This window comes from Rattus norvegicus, chromosome 1 (genome assembly GCF_036323735.1).
Source record: "Rattus norvegicus strain BN/NHsdMcwi chromosome 1, GRCr8, whole genome shotgun sequence".
NCBI classification, from domain to species: domain Eukaryota; kingdom Metazoa; phylum Chordata; class Mammalia; order Rodentia; family Muridae; genus Rattus; species Rattus norvegicus.
In genome coordinates this window covers 93,297,602-93,313,699 of record NC_086019.1, presented here as the reverse complement: position 1 = coordinate 93,313,699, position 16,098 = coordinate 93,297,602, and the positions used below count along the sequence as shown (strand labels likewise).

At 55.0% G+C, this 16,098-nt stretch overlaps 3 protein-coding genes and 1 long non-coding RNA gene across 12 annotated transcripts in view; 2 read left to right on the top strand and 2 right to left on the bottom strand.

Annotated features, from left to right (window-relative positions):
* Actn4 (actinin alpha 4) overlaps positions 1-3,406 on the top strand; it is a 69,076-nt gene extending 65,670 nt beyond the window's left edge. For 2 of the 5 annotated variants that reach the window (XM_006228688.3, XM_006228689.3), the window contains exons 18-21: positions 325-471; positions 1,396-1,461; positions 1,944-2,102; positions 2,214-3,406. In XM_006228688.3, coding sequence (XP_006228750.1) covers positions 325-471; positions 1,396-1,461; positions 1,944-2,102; positions 2,214-2,372 — 531 coding nt within the window. In that variant the 3' untranslated portion in view covers positions 2,373-3,406. Of the gene's footprint in view, positions 1-324; positions 472-1,061; positions 1,143-1,395; positions 1,462-1,943; positions 2,103-2,213 lie in introns of all 5 variants that reach the window. The other 3 variants (XM_006228687.3, NM_031675.2, XM_008759185.3) reach the window with 2 other exon arrangements.
* LOC103689966 (MARCKS-related protein-like) overlaps positions 1-16,098 on the bottom strand; it is a 980,777-nt gene that overhangs the window by 734,940 nt on the left and 229,739 nt on the right. The window lies entirely within an intron of this gene.
* On the bottom strand, positions 2,480-15,129 carry Capn12 (calpain 12). 4 transcript variants are annotated; one of them, NM_001110808.1, is made up of 21 exons: positions 14,789-15,129; positions 14,260-14,329; positions 13,997-14,115; positions 13,643-13,776; positions 11,005-11,173; positions 10,478-10,552; positions 10,317-10,402; positions 10,163-10,237; positions 9,024-9,187; positions 8,708-8,940; positions 8,345-8,356; positions 7,954-8,162; positions 7,659-7,701; positions 7,520-7,579; positions 6,889-6,946; positions 6,503-6,573; positions 6,343-6,405; positions 5,777-5,855; positions 3,991-4,107; positions 3,847-3,905; positions 3,070-3,764 (listed from the first exon to the last, which is right to left on the bottom strand). In NM_001110808.1, exons 1-21 carry the CDS (start codon positions 15,023-15,025, stop codon positions 3,738-3,740), a joined length of 2,160 nt encoding a protein of 719 aa, NP_001104278.1. In that variant the 5' UTR covers positions 15,026-15,129; the 3' UTR covers positions 3,070-3,737. The 4 variants fall into 4 exon arrangements, 3 of the variants coding, with proteins under 3 accessions (XP_038967508.1, NP_001104278.1, XP_038967509.1); XM_039111580.2 differs by having other exon boundaries at positions 2,480-3,764; positions 3,847-4,107; positions 14,789-15,025; XR_005505354.2 differs by lacking the exons at positions 3,070-3,764; positions 6,889-6,946 and having other exon boundaries at positions 3,874-3,905; positions 3,991-5,855; positions 14,789-15,025.
* Positions 7,982-11,533, top strand: LOC102550499 (uncharacterized). Of its 2 annotated transcripts, XR_010062977.1 has the most exons (4): positions 7,982-8,119; positions 8,683-8,734; positions 10,329-11,191; positions 11,308-11,533. It is a non-coding gene; the product is annotated as an uncharacterized LOC102550499 (long non-coding RNA). The 2 variants fall into 2 exon arrangements; XR_010062976.1 differs by having other exon boundaries at positions 8,683-11,191.

The window sequence follows — 16,098 nt, the reverse complement described above, 5'->3', positions numbered from 1 at the left end:
TGGAATTACCTGACCCAGAAAGGGTCACATTCACACCCTCCTGTAACTCAGCACTTTGAGCCTTACCCAAGCAGCAAGTCCAGGCCACATTGGGACAGCCCAGTAGAAGGGAGGGTATGGAGCAGTGACCAGCATAATTGTAGACTTGTCACATGTCCCAAGCCTCTTGGCCGTTGCTCATCTGCCACATCTGTATGGAGTAAGTGATAATTCGCAAAGGTCCTGTGTCCCCTGTCAGCTGGAGATATGGGATCCCCTCTCCCCAGACCGTCATTTGCTGAGGACAGCCACCCATCCATCTAGTCACCCCTCTTCCTCCCTCAGCACCTCCGTGTGGGCTGGGAGCAGCTGCTCACCACCATTGCCCGCACCATCAACGAGGTAGAGAATCAGATCCTCACCCGAGATGCCAAGGGCATCAGCCAGGAGCAAATGCAGGAGTTCCGAGCCTCCTTCAACCACTTTGACAAGGTAACCCCACCCCCACCCCACACCGGCAGAGCGTGACCTTTCGTCTCCCCATTGTTATGTCCCTCCTACCCTCTCCATCTGCTCATCCATCCATCCCATTAGCCACTGTCCATAGAATGAGCAGGACCCAGAGTACACACAAGGCCAGGTGGGCAAAGGTCCCAGGACTCTGGTCCCCATGTGCAGGGTTTTAAACATTTGGACCTAGACTGGTAGCCTCTTGAGAAGAATTCTGAGTGTTGAGTTTGATTGTCTCCAGACGACCTTTGACCCAGTACCACGGCCACTGGGCTTCTGTGTGTAGCCTCATAGACTTCCCTGTAAGCACGGAAGGCAGGGAAAGTTCCTCTCTATCTTTGAGCCCCAGACTTGGTCCTGCGCGCTGCCTGCTCAACTCCCACGGAGGCCATGGAGGCCTGTGCCCCACGAATTCCTGGCCACCAGCTTGTCTACATCACCTCTAACTGTGTGTTTCCCTTCCCATGTGTCCTCCTCCCCCGCCCACTGCATGTGGCCTGGCCCCTCTCCCACTTCCGTGGCCTGGTCTCTGCATCACCCCTGTACGCCCGCCTTCGATGGCCTCCCGGCAGGACCATGGCGGGGCACTGGGGCCTGAGGAATTCAAGGCCTGCCTCATCAGCCTGGGCTACGACGTGGAGAATGACCGGCAGGTACGCGCACCACAGCCCCAGCAGACTGGCATTAACTGCTCTTTTCTCTTTTCTCCCTCCCTCTCACCACTCCCCTGCCATTCTGTGCTGTCTCCTGGCTCTCTTGCCTCCTCCCTCATGTCTCTGGACACTTTTCCCCTTACCTGGTCTCTGGGCCTCCTGGCTCCTTGCTTCTCCATTGTCCTGTCTGTCCGCTGTGCACATGGGGCCTACTCTGGGCCTGGCCTCTGCTATGCCTGCGTCCTGGGAGCAGAAGCAGACAGGCAGCATGGACTCAGATGACTTCAGGGCTCTGCTTATCTCCACAGGATACAGCCTGGTATGCTGCCTCTGCCTCCCCTGCCTCTGCTCCTCCTCCTTCCCCAGCCCCCTCACTGCCTCCTGAGCTTCCATATCTTCCTGGGGCCGCTCCTCCACCCTGCAGTGCAACAAGGCCTTGCTTGCCTCCTTCTCTGCTCTGCTGCACTGGAGGGACTGGGGTCCTTCCAGTGGACACCCCACCCCCCATCCCCAACAAACAAAATCCACCTCTTCCTACAAGTGTCTAGGGGACAGTCTTCCCACTCTCCCTTCTCTTTCTGTTTCTCGCTTTCTTCCCCCACTCACAGAGCTACTTTAAGCCAGAGCTGGGACAGTGAACCCAATCCTCTGCTTCCCTAGACTTTTGGGGGTGGGGGAGGCCAAGGAATAAACTCAAGATCTAGCACTATTTGCCAGCCTTTCTGTCTTTGAATTCTTCCAAAACTGAGTCTGTAAGCAGCTCCACTGAGCCCTGTGCCCTCGCCCTCCCCCTGCCCACAGGGTGATGCTGAGTTCAACCGGATCATGAGTGTGGTCGACCCCAACCATAGTGGCCTCGTGACCTTCCAAGCCTTCATTGACTTCATGTCAAGGGAGACCACAGACACAGACACCGCCGATCAGGTCATCGCCTCCTTCAAGGTCCTGGCCGGGGACAAGGTGAGCAAGACCACAGAAGCACTGGAGGCCAAAACTTTGAGCCAGCTCTGGGTGCTAGGTCAAATGGGCAGGATAGGGCGGGTGGCTCAGAGTCCTGCTTTTTGCCTCTAGAACTTCATCACTGCTGAGGAACTTCGGAGAGAGCTGCCCCCTGACCAGGCTGAGTACTGCATCGCCCGCATGGCGCCCTACCAGGGCCCTGATGCTGCTCCAGGCGCCCTTGACTACAAGTCCTTCTCTACAGCCCTCTATGGGGAGAGCGACCTGTGAGGCCCTCAGCCACCCTGAACAGACTCCCTTGGCCTCCCGGAGGGGCTGAGGAGCCCTGCCCCACCCTGACTCAGTATCTATGCAAAGAGCTCTTTGTGGTCCTTCTAGGGGGTCAGGCAGGGAGGGGCTAGGCAGGCCTCTTTTCTCAGTCTGGTAGGGGAGATGGAGGCTTGTCGATCAGCGCTTCTGGTCTGCTAAATATATATGTTGTATTGTGGGTTCTTAGCCTATATGAAAGGAACAACGGACACCTGAGCCCCTCTGGGCCCCAGAGACATCTTTCTAAACCCAGGTCCCCTCTGCCCCTGAGGCCAGCCCCTTCAAAGCCTCTCACATCCAGGCCAAAGCCCCATGTGCCTTGTCCAGGAACCGCCTGCCCTAAGAAGTCCAGCAGAGGGCACCCAGCTCCCCTGGACCAGATTCTAGTGGCTCCTCCCACCTCCCTGCCCTGTGTCACACCAGGAGCAGAGGACCTGCCATAACCCCTCTCTGCCTCCACAGTGGCTGCTGGGGCAATCGCCCCCGCCCACCTGGCCTTGTTTCACCTGGGCTCTGAGTCTCAGATTTTCTAAGGACCAAAACCAACAAAACACAAAGAATGGAACAGAAACAAACAAACAAAAAAATCATTAAAAAAAAAAAGAAGAAAGAAAAAAAAAAGCTTAAAAAAAATCCTATAAAAAATTAAAACCTTCCAGAGAATTACTATTTACTTTATTAACTTACGGATTTATTATATAAATATATATCCATCTAGCTGCATATCTCTGCCACCTCTCTCACTCTCATAATGAAGACATAGCTGATTCGCTGCCCTCCCAGCCCCCTCCTGATTTTCCCCTTATGGCGGTGGGCAGGGGTCTACGGGGACCTCCTGAGGTGGAGGTGGGCGCTGGCCTGCCTGCCTGGTCGTTAATGGGTTTCTCTCCACCCACCCCCTTGAGTTTATTCTGATTGATTTTTATTTTCTTGGTTTCTGGATAAACCACCCTCTGGGGATGGGAGAATAAAACAAGTAATATTTTTAAGAAGGACTCTGGTGTCATCTTCTCCCTGCGTCCCCGTCATTCCCCAGGGAGCTTGCAGTGCTCACTGGCCCAGTGCCTGTGTGTGGTTTATGGGCCTCCATGCAGGGACTGACATGCACAAGTTGTAAAAGGAAGACAGTTCTGTTTGGGACAGCTCCAGCTCGTAATCCCAGCACTTGTGAGGCCAGCCAGGACCACATAGCCAGAAGACAGACACCATAGCCTCCACCTGTGTGACAGCAAGTTGGGCCCAAGCCGAGCTCATCCATGTTCATCTTCCATCACTGGCACCAAGCAGGGCAGCAGGGCAGCAGGGCAGACTCCCTCAGCTTCAAGCCTATGAGAAGGTGGCCACCTCCGACCACTGAAAAGAAAGAAAAGGCAGCCTTGAGGCAGAGAGGCTTTGGGATACAACTAAGGCTGCACTGTCCCTCACGCCAGCTCACCTGTTTGTGGGTCAGGCAGACGACCCCCTCGCCGCCATCCAGGTGTTGGCAGCAGTGGCCTGTGTGTGAGAGGCCGGGGTGAGTACGTAGCGCCAGCCCCAGTGCACACCCCCATACCCTGCCCAGCCAGGAGTGGGCGCTCACGGAAGATGCAGGTGAGCCGGGCTGCACAACACACAAAGTGCTCGAAGTCCACGCGGAGCCGGCTGTTTCGGTAGCGGCTAGTGAGAGCCTGGGTCAGCTGGTTGTTCAGGTGGAAGCCTGCGAGGAGGTTGCCTTGTTTACTGTGTTTACAGTATGCCCCTCGCCATGTTGCTTCTCATTTTAATGTTGGGGGTGGGTGTTTATAGTACGTTCACTTGTGTGGGCAAGTGTACAGTCGGAAGCATCTTACCAATTACTCCTTTATACATTGAGGCAGGGTCTCACTGAGATCCAGAACTCAAACCAGTTTTTCTAGCTAGCCAGCTTCCTCTGAAGTCACTTGGCCTTCACGTGGGTGCTGGGGATCTGAACTCTGGCCCTCACACTTTTGTTGCAAGTACCTTACCAAAGACACCATGCAGTGTGCTGTGTTGTGCTGTGTTTGAAAGAAGCTGGCCTCCACCTCCTTTTACACAGCCAGGGGCGGTCATCAGCTCCCGAGTCTCCTGCCCCCTCCTTCCAGGTGCCAGGAGTGTAGCCTGTGGTGTTTGTGGTACTTGATAGGAAAGCTCAGGGCATCTCAGCGCTCTCCAGCTGAGCTGGGGGTTTTGTCCAGCTGAGCTGGGGTTTTGTCGCTGTTTTGGAGTGTTGGGGATGGAACCCTGGGTGGCTCGCACAGGCTAAGCACATGCTCTCTCCGCTGCACTTACCCTGCAGCCCCTCACTGCTAGGCTCTCTGCAGCAGCTTTCCCACTGAGCTGCATCCCCAGCCCTTCACGACACTTAGGTCACTTAGGCTACCTCTCAAGGTGCCAGCAGGTTGCTCCTTCGAAGGTTGAAGGACTGTCTCCCTGCCTGGGTACCAGAGAACACTGCAGTGTGACTCCTCTTCTGAGGCTACACCTAAAGTCTAGACATTGGCTCTGTCGCATCTGCTGTAGGACCACAATGCAACTGGTTTCTAAGGACTTGGCCCTCCCAACTTCCATGTGCCCCACACAGTCTCAAAGTTTGCATGGTACCTTTGTGTACTCATTCAACAAATGCTACCCTCCCCCACACACACCATGCCTCTGGTGGCCTGAGGCAGGTCGGTGTCCCTCTGATGTTCATGTACCCTTGAGTATTGAGATTTGCTGGCCCAGATGCGATAGCCAAGAGCCCTCGGTCAACCGGTTAGAACTGCAGAATTCGCTAGCAGACCTTCTCAGACTCCTATCCAAAACGACCTTTGGCATGTGCCTGGCACTCTGGAACGAGTGGATGGACAATCCAGTTCCCTCTGTCCTGTGTCCCACTGCTTGTTCAGCACCCTGGCCCCCACCTTCTACCATGATTCCCTGGGACCATGTCTTCCCTGTCCCCAGACACTGGCTCATTCCAGGTCTCATATTTATAGTGTCATCTCTCTCACATCCACCCCCTGCCTGCCCCAGCTCCTACTTAGTGGTCACAGGTGAACCCAGGCGGAGTCATGGAACTGACTCGTCTTCTGGGATCTCCATAATCACACCCTAGTATACATTTCCCTATGGCTTAGGGTGGGGTTTCCTTCCTCTGCTGTAGCGCAGTAGTCTCAGAAGGTGCTGGGGTGTTCTGTGGCTGTCCAGTGGCACCCTGTGGGCTCCTTGCCACACTACACATTAGCCATGTCGCAGAAAAGAGTGGTCAGAGGAAATTGGCACTGGTCCCTGGGACCATTAGGGATGGCCACAGCTGAGGGGTGCAGACAAGATTCTGAGGACTGGGTGCTGTCCCTACGGCCATTCCAGGTCCCCAGCCACACCTGCGGCAGTCAGTGCCAGCCTCAGTTCACAGGAGTTCATTGTCCCAGAAGCATCTTCATCGAACTTGTCAAATGTGGCCTGGAGGATGGAGGCAGGCAGGAGTCACTGTCACGTGCCCAGCCCCAGAGCAATGCTCTCGCACCCTGAAGTAACTAAGAGGGCTTCTGAGGCTGGACACGATGGGATCAGGCCGCAGCTCCCCAAGCTGCTGGGAACAAGTTCAAATCCATCTACCCATGAAGGCTAGAGAAGACTCAATAGCAGGGAGTTGTCACTATGATCAGTTCCGGGACACTGCAGCCCCTCCCTTGAAGGAGTACCCATTAGTGGCTAAGCAGAGGCTCCTCAAAGAGGTGACAGGTCCGGGATCGGTCACCTAGCAAGGAAGAGGCTGCGGTGGGAGCTGAGAATCCCAACAGCAATTAGATCACTGCTCTAGATCAGAAGGTCTCTGTGGGGTGACGGGCTTTATATCTACCTCACCCCCAAGATGGCAGTGCCCCCTCGGTGACCCACAGGATATCAGTGTCTAGGAGAAGGGCAGCTGCTCTCAACCCTCACCTACCTGCCATGACAGGAGATGGCCCCAGAGTTCCTGGAAGTGGTATAGGGCCAATCTTTGCCCACGCTGCAGTGAGGACACATGGTTACAATCAATGTCCCCTAAAAGGCAAGGGAAAACCCCAGCGTCCCCATCCCTCCTCCCCATATACCACCTCACGTACCCCAAAACACTGCACAAGCTGTTCGCAGGTCCTAAGGCCAATCTCTCCAGAGGTCCTGGTGTTGTTCCTAGCTGCAAAAAAGAAATCCAGCCCCCCTGGCATGTAGGCCAACATTGCAAGAACTTTTCAGACTAACTCCCTGCCGTGGGCATTTTGTAGATGCTGAGCGTTCACGCCTGAAAAACCAACCGAGCTGGGGTTCTCTGCCTCGGCCTCTGCCTCTTAGAGGAAGTGGAGGGGGACTGTGAGTGATCATGGCCCTCATGTAGCCATGTAGGAAGCCCTGCTTCCTGTGCCTGGAAGCCTAGCTTCATCACACATAGAGGCTCTATAGGCATGGCGCTCCGGTTGCAGGAACCCCCACCTCGACCTCCGGCCAAACTCACCAGGCTCCAGAGCAATGCTTATTAAGGTCTGCAGCTGGAGAGCATTGAGCTCCTCCTCCTAATCAGGGAAGAACCGTTTGTAAGGCCACCAGCTCAAAACATGCCTTCAGCCATCCACTCTGGGGCAGGTCCTGGGCTTCGTCCTGCTGAGGGCCTATCTGTGGCTGCCTTCTTAGAGCTCAGCTAGAGGAGGCAGGCGTGTCCCCCAGAGTGGTCAGCACAGTGGTGGGAGACACACTGTGGGAACCCGCAGTGGGCAAACGACAGAAGAAGGCACTTGGGAAAGATGTTTGGGTCTGGCAGAGGATGTGAACGTCCAGAGAAAGGAGGTGCAGACCCAGCGAAGACCTTGAGGCAATTTGAGCATTCCCAGAACACAAAGAGGAAAGCATTGTGGGAATAAGGCTAAGACACCCCAAACCCCAACAAAGCAGTTCAGGTTTGTAACCCCAGCATTAGGTAACCTGAAGGAGGCCAGCCTGGGCTACAGGATACATAGTTGTTCTTGGATATCCTGATCTACAATTTTTGTTTGGGTTGGGTTTTTGTTGTTTTTTTTTTAAGACATCTAAGGAGAAAGGGGAGCTCAGTATCATTTGGCCTGGCACCCCCAGTCCCCGACACTTCTCACCTCTCCAGCCAGCTCCAAAAATAGCTGTGCCAACTCCAGCTCCAGAGGCTTGTAGGGGGCCTGTGGAATGCGGAGTTCAGTTCCTTCCCAAAGCCCTATCCGCCCTCTGAGTCCTGTCCCCGCCCACAACAGTCCACACCTGGAGGGCGTCCAGGTCCGCGCTGATCACGTCATCGATCTCCCTGCAAATTACGGAAGAAAGGAAGCGTTCAGGCGGGGGTCTCAGCAGAGGACGTGGGTACAGTCAAAGGAAAGTGGCGTTTTGGGGAAAGGGGGGGAATACCCGGGTAGGGCGGGGCTGGGGATGCAGAGGCGGGAATTTGCGATCCCTGGGCGGGGTTTGGTGCCAGGGATTCTATGATTCTAGATTGAGGTTCCTGGGTGGGGGTCAGGGTTCCCCCTGGTAAGGCTTGGCGAGGGGGGCACCGGCTCACACTGCGGTGTGGCTGCGCTCCGAGAAGATGCGCAGCGTGAAGTCGGCTTCATCGCCCACGCGCGAGGCGCTGGGCACCACCAGGTAGTGGCCGGGCGGCAGGCGGCAGCGTCGGCTCACGTCGCGGCGGGCACAGAAAACCGAGCGGTCGGCGCGCAGCAGTCCCGGTAAGAGCGCGCGGCTGCGCGGAGAGTCCCAGAGGCCCAGCAGCTGCGGGCGGGACGCCATGACCACCACCCACCCGAGCTCCCCACCCAACCCTCTGATATCCCCCACCATTCCCCCCCCACACACACACACAGACTTGTCTGGCCAGGCCCTCCCGTGTTCCCAGGCTTCCTGCACAGGCCACCGAGCCCTCGGGTGGGTCTGTGGCCGCATCTGATACCCACCTCCTCCGGGATCTGCAGGAAGAAAACACCAACAGAATGAGGGTTGGGGAGCTTGCAGATTTCCTTCCTGCCCCTCCACACCTCTCACACCGCCCCTTCTTTCTGGACCCTTAACGTTTCCTCATCTCTGACCTAGGTCCCTTCTGACCCCTTCCCCAACCCTTTCCTTTCTACCTGTGCCCTCGTCCCTTCTCTGTCCTTTTGGTCCCCTCCTGCCCGCTGACCTTTTTCTCTCCCTGCACCTGAATCCCTGTCTCCAACTATCTCTGCAATAGCATCCTCTTTGAACCACCAGTACACTCCTGCCCTTAAGTCTCTGTGACCCTCTGCTCCTGCAGACCCTCTGCTTGACCTTGGCCTCACCTGGAACACGTGGAAGCCCACAGTGAGGTAAGTGAGGCCCTTGGCCCTCAGACACCGGCGGTTGCGTTGGATGAGTGACAGTAGGACCGTGCACTTGGGGACTCGGCCTCCTCTCGCTGGCCGTGCCCCTGCAGCTCCCCAGCCTCCCCAGGGTCCCTCTTCATCATCTTCATCCTCTTCCTCATCCGGCTCCAGCAGTGTCAGCCGGAACTGGGGATTGGTCCAGAAGTTTTCTGATGGAAAAGAAGGAAGGTGGTAGAGTTCCCACCCTGCCACAAGCCCCCAAGTATGCTTCTCAGGGGTCCCCAGGCCTCACCAGCGCTGGGCTGACTCCCACCGGAGTTGAAGCCGCGCACCCAGCGGCCCTGGAAGGTGTGAATGTGCCAGCCGCCACCAGCCGGGCTGGGGCCCAACACCTCAGGGCTCAGTGAACAAATCTGGACCGTGTTGAAGTGCGTGAGGAAGTCCTGAAGCTCCATCCTGAAAAACCAACCATGAAAGGTGCCCAGGCACCCCAAAGCCAGCTTGAGGAACCTCAGAAGTGTCCCACCACCACAAAGCCCCCAGTTCCTTAAACACTGCCGAATAACTTCCAATCTCCAGACACCCCGAATCCTCAGGCCTTGCCAAGGTCTCCTAAGGCCTCGCAAATACCCCACTTCTGGAAAGATTCACAAACACTTCTCGATCTCTCCAAACTAACTTTAGAAACCCCTCAAATAGGGCTGGGAAGATGGCCAAGACAATAAAAGCTATTGCTCTACAAGCCTGGTAGCCCGAGGCTTTGACCTTAGTATCCCACAGTAAAAGGAACTGACTTCTCTCACCACCGTAGTGGGCTTCATGCACACTCAATAGAGCAATATAAAACTAGGAAAATAGTTTTAAATTAAATATATTCAAAGCCCCAAATGTCACTAAACCTCCCCAGCTCACCCTAAATATGGTTCTATTCGGGGTTGGGGATTTAGCTCAGTGGTAGAGCGCTTGCCTAGCAAGCGCAAGGCCCTGGGTTCGGTCCCCAGCTCCGAAAAAAAGGGAAAAAAAAAGAAAATATGGTTCTGTTCCCATTAAACCTCCCCAAAAAAACCACTGACTCCAAATTCCTTTAGATTCCCTCATACCTGCAATGCCAGCCTTGGGGAAGCTGAGGTCAAAAAGAGGCCGGAGCTAGCCTGGTCTACATAGTGAGTTTTCGGCTAACCTAATCTCAGTGTTCTCCCTCTGAAAACAATGTCCTTTTAGTCCTGATCTTACTGCTCCTGCCCTGACTTTGCAAAAAAAAAAAAAAGATTCGGATCCCCAAATCCCAGCTGATAGGGACCATTGCTCTGCAACATGTGCAACATGACCCATCCATCCCAGGAGTTTCTCTGTATCCTTTCTGGCCCCTGTGTTCTAAGGCTCCTGTCCCAGCAGACTTCCCGCAGGTAGAGTGAGTCCCTAAAAACTCACCAGAACTCGCCATCCTCCTTTTTCACAAGCAGGGCATCTCTCCACTCAGAGGGGAGCATGTCCCAGCGTGGGCAGCTGAGGAAACCAATGTGAGAGGAAGGCATGTGGGGCCACGCCCATGGCCACGCCCCCACCCATCCCAAGCCCCTCCCACCTGTCGCTCCAGGGCCCGGACCACTCCACGCGGCCCCAGGGGTTCCTCAGCCGCAGCAGCCGCACCTTGGTGAAGCCCAGAGACATCTGAAAACAATGTCAGTAGTGAGGGTGGTGTGGAGGGATCATTACAGAGGGAAGGGTTAGCCTAGTCTAACTCACCTTGTGTGTGCCTGTGACAGAATAAGCATGTCCTTTCACAAGCCCTTCATCTGTGCGGATCTCACCCCGATCACTCTGGAGGAGGCCAAGATTGTGAGCGTCGGGTGGGCGATACAAGCATCTCTCCCTAGCATCCCAATCCAGCCTCATGCTTCTGACCCAGGAGCTCTCCAAGCCGCATCAAATGCCAAGGGACTCAGGTGAACAGTTGGGGTAAAATAAAGGAGATGGGGGAAGCCTGGGCTCTGCATCACAGGCCTGGGATCCCAGCTACACAGAAGGCTGATACGGAAAGATCACAAGTTCAAGGCCAGTGTGGGTAACTCAGACCCTGCCTGGGAAGGAATGTAAAATGGAGGGGGTGGAAGGATGTAGCTTACATGGAGGGCTCTAGCCTAGAATCTACCATTGAGGATCTGAGGGACAACAGCAGAAGGTAAGAAGGACACTGAATACTAGGCTCCCCTCCCACCTCATCCCCGACTACGCTGGCCTAGTGGAGGTCTACACGGGAGCTCAGCTCTCACCAGGGCAGTGGCACCCACAAGGGACTCCTTGGCCAGGGCATGGCGAAGGGCGGCAAAGACACCTGGGGTGTTCTGTCTCAAGTAGAGGACCTCGCCCACGCCTCCCGTAAAGTCCACAAATGCCTCGTTCATGTGACCTCCTCGCATTACCTCATAGGAGCCGTGGAGCCTGTTGGAGCAGGTAGAGGTAGGTCTGAGGGACATAGGAACATCTCGGGCCTGGGAGCTCTATCAGTAGGGGTCCCCAGGAAATATCCCCGACTGTGTGTATGTGTCTATAATTTTTTTTTCTTTTTTTCGGAGCTGGGGACCGAACCCAGGGCCTTGAGCTTCGTAGGCAAGCGCTCTACCACTGAGCTAAATCCCCAACCCCCCGTGTCTATAACTTTTATATGTATGTGTTTTGCCTGCATGTATGTCTCTGTGCCACACGTCGTGTGCGCGGTGTCTGTGGAGGCCTCAGAACCCTGGCACTGAAGCTACACACGGTTGTGACTGGAAATAAAACCCAGGTCTTCTGGAAGAGTGACAAGTGCTTACAACACTGAGCCATCCCTACAGATTCCTACCCCCAGGCCCCATCCCTCCCTCTTGTCTTTGCGACCAAGCTTTGACTGACCAAGAAAGAGCTCACTCTGAGAACCACATTTGCCTCAAAGTCCCAGAGATCCGCCTGCCTCTGCTCTCAGTGTTAGAAACAAAGACATGGGGTTGGGGATTTAGCTCAGTGGTAGAGTGCTTGCCTAGGAAGCGCAAAGCCCTGGGTTCGGTCCCCAGCTCCGAAAAAAAAAAAAAAAAAAAAAAAACAAAAAAAAAAAAAGAAACAAAGACATTTTCTGCCATGCTCAGGTAATTGGGTGGTTTGGTTTGGTTTTGTTGGGACATGGTATCGCTATGCATCTCTATCTGCCCTCAAACTTGCAATCCTCCTGCCTCAGCATACTCAATATTACCATGGTCATAGCTGTAGGCCTACTGTGCCTGGCTCAATCCCTGAAATATTCAGAGATGAGATTGGGGCCTCTGACACATGCTAGGTCTGTGATCTCTAGGGTCCATGAAACTATGCAGTCTGGAAGCCATGGAAGGAACTGGCTGGCCCAGATTGTCAACCCTCTGTGACCCTTTGAGGCTCTGGGAGCTGTGAAGGGGATGTCCATGGGGACTTGTCAGGCCTTCCAGCGCCTGAGATGGGAGAGGATGTGGGGCAGATGTCTCAAAGGACCATGAGGGACTGTGTGAGGGTAGAGGTCCTGGAGGGAACAGGATTTGGCAAGTCCAGGGCCTGGATAGATGGTGGGATTTCAGGATCCTTGGGAAATATGAGTATCAGTGGGGTTCTAGGAATGTTTGTGGAAAATGTCAGAAGAGGAAGAAGGTCTTTAAGATTTGAAGATTCTGGGGGTTGGGGATTTAGCTCAGTAGTAGAACGCTTGCCTAGTAATCTCAAGGCCCTGGGTTCGGTCCTCAGCTCCAAGAAAAAAAAACAAAAATAAAGATTTGAAGATTCTCCTGGGTAGTGGTGCAGATCTCTAGGAGTTTGAGGTCAGCCTGGTCTACAGAGCGGGTTCTAGGACAGCCAGGTCTACACAGAGAAACCCTGACTAGAAGAACCATAAATAAATAAATAAATAAATAAATAAATAAATAAATAAATAAATATTAGGAGATTCACAGGCTGAAACTTACATCCCAGTCTAGAATCCCCCAGTGAGGGGCTGGGGTGTGGCTCAGTGGCAGAGCCCCTGCCTAGAATCCCCCAGTAAGGGGCTGGGGGCATGGCTCAGTGGTAGAGTCCTGCCTAGACTCCCCCAGTGAGGGGCTGGGGGTGTGACTCAGTGGCAGAGCCCCTGCCTAGAATCCCCCAGTAAGGGGCTGGGGGCATGGCTCAGTGGCAGAGCCCCTGCCTAGAATCCCCCAGTGAGGGGCTGGGGGTGTGACTCAGTGGCAGAGCCCCTGCCTAGAATCCCCCAGTGAGGGGCTGGGGGTGTGGCTCAGTGGCAGAGCCCCTGCCTAGAATCCCCCAGTGAGGGGCTGGGGGCATGGCTCAGTGGCAGAGCCCCTGCCTAGAATCCCCCAGTGAGGGGCTTGGAGTGTGGCTTTGCATACACATGATCATGGGTTCCATCTCCAGCACACACACATTTCCTAACTTTAGTCAGGCTCTTGTACACAAGAGCCCAACAAAGAAGTGAGTTCGAGGCCAATCTGGCCTACGTAGCAAGACAATAAGTGAGTGAACAAAGGTTGGGGCTGTGGCTGAGTTGTAGAGGGCTTACCAAGCATACATGAAACCTTGGGTTCGAGCCCCAGCCCCGCATAATCCTGGTGTGGCAGCACACGCCTGTAACCCCAGCACTTCTGAGGTGGAGGAGTTCAGGGTCTCCTTTGGCTGCATAGCTAATTCCTGGGCAAGCTAAGCTGTATGAGATCCTTTCTCAATAAAATATAAAAGACAATACCAAAAAATGAAGGATATTGCTGTGATACCAGGGCCCTGGCGGATATGACCTGATTTAGGGTCCTAGGTTGGGTGTCTGGAGGACCCCCAATGATGTCAGTACTCCACATAGACTGCACATGCTCTTGGGGCTGCAGGCGGGAGGGGGCGGAGCTCTGGGGAAGGTAAAGTCCTTACTTGGCATAGGCCTTTTCCAGTAGAGGGGCCCAGAACTCGTTCCTTTGTTCTGAGCGCACAAAGAGCAGCTTCCCGTCACGCACAGGCAGTTTGTCGTCCACCACCACATCCACCCATCGGCCAAACTGCCAGAGCTAGTGAAAAACAAAACAAAACCAAAAACAAAACAGGGCAGGAGCGGGCTCAGCTTCCAGCCCCTGCCTGAATCCTGCCTCCAACCCCCGCTTCTGCCTTCCACTTCCCCCCCACCTCCACCTCCCGAGCTGGGGTGGGGAGAGAATGGTAACGGTCATGCCTATGCCATCGTGCTACCATGGGGGAAACTGAGGCATGGAGAGAGGAACTGAGTTCTACCTGAAAGTGGAAAACCCCAGCATAGCCATCTTGGAAGCCTTGCCCAGGGGGGACCACCCGGTACAGGAGTCTGGGGTACAGCGTGAGAGAGGCAGCCGCTGCTAGAAGCCAGCAGTTTCCTGGGAGGAGGAGGAGAGTCCCAGGTTAGGTACAGGGGACCAGAGACCAGCAAACCGAAGAAAGAAGACATGGGGCCAGGGGACGGGGGAGGAGCTGTGCAAGTCCTGGGTCTGGGGGCTCCAGATGGTCACAAGGGGGCTCACCCAAGCTGCCCTGGCACACATCTGTTCTACTCATGTCTTCACAGATGAACTGGGGCTCGGCACAAAACTCCTGCAAGATTAGGGCTCTGGTGAAGCTGGGTAAGGGAAGGCCTGAGCAACAGAGAAGTCAGAGGCCTGGGCCCCTGACACCAGTATCCCAGGTAATGAGGGCCTCCAACCTTGGGAAGGTCTGTGGGTGGCTGTTCGCCTTCCTGGATACCCCTGAACCCTGTGGTTGAGCCTGCTCTTATCCCCCATTCCCTCTTCCACAGAACCAGGGATCTAGACCCCAGTCTGCCTCTCTTACACCCAAGAGTCCATGTCATAGCCCTGATCCCTCAGGCTCAAAACTCTGGCCTTTCCTCCCATAGACCGAGGCCCTGGCCCTCCTCCCTCAGACCAAGAGTCCAGGCCCTGGCCCTCCTCCCTCAGACCAAGAGTCCAGGCCCTGGCCCTCCTCCCTCAGACCAAGAGTCCAGGCCCTGGCCCTCCTCCCTCAGACCCAGGTCCCAGCCCAGCCCCACTTTACATGAGGCCTCTTCCATTCCACCCCTTTGGCCTTCTCTGAGTCAGGTCCCAGCTTGTCATAGCCAAGGGCATCAGGGCCAGCAGGGAAGCAAGGGTCACGAAACAGGATCCCGGAATCCAGGCAAGCTGCTCGGATGGCTTCGTAGTTCTGACCCTTAAAGAGCTGTGGGCCCCCAGCTCCAGCCGCGGCCCCGTCGTCCACCAGCTGGATAGTGACCTTCCTGTTGCCACTCGCCATCCGGACACTCTGGGCACACAGAAGGACCCAAGCCCTTTAACCTCCTGAGTCATGAGGCGGGGCTTCTGTTCCATTTGTACCCTGTTGGGGGTCTTTAAGCATGGAGGAACATTCTCTCTTGTTAATGTTAATTGATGGTTTGGGGTGTGAGGGAGCAGGGACGCCTCTTCAGTGGTTTCCTCCCTGGGGCGTGGAGCCCTCAGTTGTGGCCAGTTTAGCAGCTTAATGACCAGCAGCACACAAAAGGCAGGCAGGCCTAGAAGGACCAGCCATCCTTCTGGGAGTGCCGGGAAGGAGGTCAACGTGGGGGTGTATTTCTGCGAGCTAGTTCCTGTTGCCACATCTCAGCCCAACCCAGCCCCACTGCTTCCTGCTGCTCTGAGGGAGACAGAGCTGAGGATCGAACCTCCCTACATGGTAGGCAAGCATGCCTGCCGCTACGTCTACGTCTCCAAGACCCTTTAACGTCTTATTTTAAAACATGGTCTGGCTGAGTTTCTGAGGTTAGCCCTGGGCTCCCAAGTTCTCTTGCCCTCAGGATCTCGGGTGTAATTGTTGTTTTGGTGGTGGTGGGTTTTGTTCTTTTGTTCCTTTGGTTTGGGTTCTTGGAGACAGACAGGGTTTCTCCAGGTAGCCTTGGCTGTCCTGGGACTCACTCCTTAGACCAGGCTGGCCTTGAATTTACAGAGATCTGCTTACCTGAAATCAAAAGCCTGCGCCTCTACACCCAGCTTCCACATTCGGTTCTGTCTCCCATCTCTGGTCCTTCTGTGTCATTTTGCAGCCCACGTGTGGCCTTGGCCACTCACCTTAGCACCCTGTGTTAGAATTCCTTCTGGTCTCCACCCCACAGCTACCTGGCAATAGCCAGTTAAGCCTGGCTTTATGTATAAAGGGGCTGCTTGCCCCCTCCTCTCTCTCTTACTCTCTTACTCTCTGCTCTTTCTCTCTCCTCCTCTTCTTCATCTCTTCCCCCTCCTCCTCCTTCTGTCTCTCTGTCTCCCTATCCCTCACCCTCTCCCTCTCTCTCTCCCCTCCCTCCTCAACTCCCCTTCCTATGCCCTAAATAAACT

Bases quoted from the DNA above. Each gene is read 5' to 3' on its own strand.
- Capn12 (XM_039111580.2), bottom strand. From the start codon at position 15,025: ATGGCGAGTGGCAACAGGAAGGTCACTATCCAGCTGGTGGACGACGGG. The intron at 8,941-9,023 runs GTGAGGCCTGGG...CTTTTCCATCAG, and splicing joins TGGGAGTCAGCCCAGCGCTG to AAAACTTCTGGACCAATCCC. The intron at 6,574-6,888 runs GTGAGTTTGGCC...TCTTTTTTGCAG, and splicing joins AAGCATTGCTCTGGAGCCTG to CTAGGAACAACACCAGGACC.